Source organism: Silurus meridionalis, chromosome 9, assembly GCF_014805685.1.
Source record: "Silurus meridionalis isolate SWU-2019-XX chromosome 9, ASM1480568v1, whole genome shotgun sequence".
Classification (NCBI taxonomy): domain Eukaryota; kingdom Metazoa; phylum Chordata; class Actinopteri; order Siluriformes; family Siluridae; genus Silurus; species Silurus meridionalis.
In genome coordinates, this window is record NC_060892.1 from 22,138,400 (window position 1) to 22,142,875 (window position 4,476).

Sequence of the window (4,476 nt, forward strand, 5' to 3'; positions counted from 1 at the left end):
ACATTCTCATGGCCATTGGCCTCCAGAGGAAAGCCCAGGAGAGGGATGCTGCGCAGGGCTGTGTTCTCAGATGTGCAGCGAAAAGCTCTGGAGAAAATGTTCCAAAAACAAAAGTACATTAGCAAACCAGACCGGAAAAAACTTGCCACCAAACTGGGCCTTAAAGATTCTCAGGTACTTTTATTCATAAAGCTTTTTGCCTTATCTTTCCCATCTGACATCAACACGGTGTTTCTGTCCTCACACACTGCAGCACTGGATGTGGGTTTTTTTTTTTTTACACCATTTTATGTGTAAATTCTAGAGACTGTTGTTTTAAATATACCAGGAGATACCAAACAGTTTTAATAATATTGAATCCAACCAAACAAATGTCACCAAGACACATTTGTCCATTATTTTGATGTGTGATGTGAACATTAGATAAGGTGTATCTGTATTTATGTTATTTTATGCATTGATCTGCTGCTACATGATTGGCTAATTAAATAAATGCAAAATAGATGTAAAAGGCTATAGGTGTTCTATTAAAGAGGCCATTGGGTGTATGTACAACATGACTTATTGTTAGTTTATCTTTCTTATTTTTTGGTGTACAGGTGAAGATCTGGTTTCAGAACAGAAGGATGAAGTGGAGGAACTCCAAGGAGCGTGAGCTGTTGTCATCCGGAGGTTGCAGGGAACAGACGCTGCCAACAAGGACAAACCCTCACCCTGACCTGAGTGATGTGCAGGATAAACCATTACACCATGAGGAAGAGGATGAAGTGGATGGACTGAGAAGTGTACACACTACAGATTTATGCCGTTCACCAAAATCTCAGTGCTCACACCTTAGCATGTCTTCACCATTGAGCAAACACTCAGACTCTTCTGACTCAGAGGATGAGATCATGGTTTCGTAACCTTTATCAAAAAGTATGTGTGTGCTTATTGGATCTTGTTATCAGCACTCGCTTAAACCTTCTTGCTGTGTTACACAGCGGTTTTGGAACTGTACAGTTTTGTACAAATATTTTTGTATGGATATTTTATACCAAGAATTTTAAGTTACATACACTTATATTGCATATAGATATTTTTATTAAAAGCTGTAGATTTGTTTATAATTTATATGAATGCAGTTGTGTCTCAGTGTATGCATATTTGTATGTTTATGTTTTTTGTACAAAAAAAAGTAAATAAATTGTAACATTAAACTAAGATCTTTTTGTGATCACTGTTCAATTATTAAATAGGTGTAGATTACAAAATGAATTACAAATTGAAGACCAAATCAGCATAAAGCACTCATTGGAGATTATGAACGAGTGAAATAACACAAAACACAGAAATGGCTCTACACTTAAAGATATGTTTTTGCAACACATTTTTTCCCTAAATTTACATTTGCTGTTTTGGGCTTATGTTTTAATACAAAGCGACAGAATTTAGGACAGAATTTAGAACAGAATTGAGCAGCAGAGGAATACAGACCGAATTGATGGGACTGAGACTTGAACTTGACCATCTCATAACATCCTGACTCTAAACCTTAACCCTACCCATACCCCTCTATAATACCTTTTACTCTAAACTTACCATAATAATATTATTATATATTCTCCAACATTGCAAACACAAAGATCGCTCACAAAATCACACAAAACGTGCGGGGTGTAGTTCGTTTTTACAAAAAGCTAACCAGTGTCAACATTAAATTCTCGAGTCATTTCACTCTGACACACAGCTCTGAAAAGTATCCTACACCTGTAGCATCTGTAAGACTTGATTTTTCCACCACTTCCACAAGTTTTTCTGCAGCTGCACAGTGCCGTCTCACTACCGTATTTTCGCGTATATAAGACGCACCCTGGGTGAGGGGTATGTAAAACTTTCTATAAGAAGCATCTTATATACGCGAAAATACGGTAGTGAGATGGTGACGTGGCAAAAGCCGGCGATTGGTCATGCAGATAGAGATAACCGACGTTAAGTGGCAAATTTGCCCCCCTTGTGCTCGAGATATTAGGGTTCGTCGACATAAAAGAATCAACATAACCAATGAGAAAATGCTAAGACAGAGCGAGAATTTGGCGGTTCCACTTCAAAAACGTCAACTTAATAGGGTTGGCAAGTTAACCGAGGTCAAGATAAGTGGGTTCGACTGTAAGCACAACCCAGACTCTAAATTTTTAAACTGTGAATCCAAAATGTAAAATAGCAAAGCTAGATATGTTAAAGAAGACTTTAACATATCCTGTGATTTCCAGCAAATCTGGCCACCAAGCAGGATGTGCCAGGGCCACACTAAAGGGCCAGAGGTGGGAAGTAACAAAGTATTGTACTTTACTCAAGTAGATATTTCTGTTATCAGTACTTCACTATTTATTTTTCAGACAACCTTTTACTTTTACTCATTACATTTTTACACAAATAACTGTACATTCTCCTTCTTATATTTTCAAATCAGGCTTGTTACTCAAGTTTTAATCTATTTGGTGAAATGTCAATATTTTTTTCCTTCTCATTGCACAATGTTTTCAGCCCATAAACCGATTTCCTGTCATTGTGCTGCATTTTTAATCTACCACTGGTGTATCATTTCCTGGCTTTTACACACCACAGATGTAGGCTAGTTTATGAAACTAACAATGAGCGAGACAGAAGGCCACAAAAATTATGGGGATAAAATGGATGAGAGAGTCAGCGATGTAAACATGACTGAGAACAGAGAAGAGACATTCCTGATCATCATCTTTTCTTTGCTTGTGTTTTATATGGTAGATGTTCAGCCAGGATACATTTATTAGGTAACAACATTTTTATTTCGTTTTGCATTAATATATTAATTAAAGCTGTCAAAATTAGTTTTAATGGCACTAACGTGTGAGTAATGCAGCTGCATATAAAATAGCTTCAGTGCAACATACGTTTATTCACAACGTCCTTTCTTTACTCAGATATAAAAAATAAATAAATAAACTACACTGAAAATGTATTTTAATCAGTAAATATTTGTTTTACTGATGTGCCAAGTTTCAAATCAGCACCAAAATCCACCATAAAGCACACAATGAATCCTCTGAAGTTGTTTTGTTAATTTTTTACCTCCTAATGCTAAAATTAACTTCATTTATTTGTACACACTCATAATAACAAATCACTGTGCTTTTGTAAATTTAAGAAAACAGACAGGGGGCACTCTCTTCCAGCTTTGTCATCTCTCTTCACAAACAAATAAATAAAACAACCTGAATCTCAGTGAATACTTGCCTCACAGACATAACTGAAAAGTCTACTTTTAAATAAACTAATTCAAATCAAATACAAATATTCTACAATTATGTAATGTAATGTAATGTAATGTATGAAAGTTAGAAGAGGTACAGTTTCTCCAGTATCACCTCATTAACCGTCCGTGTGGAAACATAGCAAAGGTTTCATTTGGTGTCCTGATCATTTATGTAATTTAAAATACCATATTTACTTTAAAACATTAACAAAACTATTCTGTCTTCATGCACTGTGTTGAGTTTGGTTTCACAAATAATAAACATACATTTAAATAAAGCATCAATATTTGTCCATGTTGTTTAGAGTATAAAAATGTATTGATTAAAAGTACATTTAGAACAAATAAAAATGTGAGATTAAGTTGCGATTAATCACAAGTTAACTCATGACACTCATGCGATTAATCGTGATTAAATATTTGAATCAATTCACAACCATAATATCAATATGACGTGACATCCAGTTTCCAGCATGACACTAAAACAGGTAGTAGTAATGGTTACTTTTTATCCCAGTCGTTAGAGTTGCCAGTGCACTCTAAGTGCTGTTCACAAGCCCGGATGAATCGGGAGGGTTGCGTTAGAAAGGGCATCCAGTGTAAAACATGTGCCAAATCAAATATGTGGATCACAAACCAGAATCGGTTGAGGCCCGTGGAGCATAGGGTGATGTATAAGAGTGGTGGAAGGTGCACACAGGTAGACTATATTCTATATAGGAAATGCAACCTGAAGGAGATTGGAGACTGTAAGGGGTTGGCAGGGGACAGTGTAGCTAGACAGCATCGGATGGTGGTCTGTAGTATGGTTTTGGAGGTGAAGAGTAGGAGAGTAAGGACTGAAAGAAGTATAAGATGGTGGAAACTGAAGAAGGAAGACAACTACTGAAGAAGTGAGGAAGACATCTAGAAAGGTACTTGGTGTGACATCTGGAGAAAGAAAGGAAGGCAGAGACATGGTGGTGGAATAAGGAAGTGTCAGGGAAGCATAAGGAGAAAGAGGTTGGCAAAACAGAATTGGGATTGGCAGAGAGATGAGAAAAGTAGGAAGGAGGAAGACTGTAGTGTGAGATTCAGGGAAGAGGTCAAACAGGGGCTCGGTGGTGGTGAAGAGGTGCTGGATGATTGTGAAACTACTGCAGAAGTGATAAGGGAGACAGCTAAGAAAGTACTTGGTGTGACATCTGGAAATAAAAAGGAAG

The 4,476-nt window shown here is 36.9% G+C and overlaps 1 protein-coding gene across 1 annotated transcript in view; it reads left to right on the forward strand.

The window, feature by feature from the left end:
* Positions 1-1,057, forward strand: part of dbx1a (developing brain homeobox 1a) — a 4,052-nt gene extending 2,995 nt beyond the window's left edge. Inside the window, exons 3-4 of the mRNA XM_046858109.1 lie at positions 1-174; positions 600-1,057. The exon at positions 1-174 is cut by the window's left edge and continues 29 nt beyond it. Coding sequence (XP_046714065.1) covers positions 1-174; positions 600-905 — 480 coding nt within the window. The 3' untranslated portion in view covers positions 906-1,057. The remainder of the gene's footprint in view (positions 175-599) is intronic.
* The last annotated feature ends 3,419 nt before the right edge of the window (positions 1,058-4,476 follow it).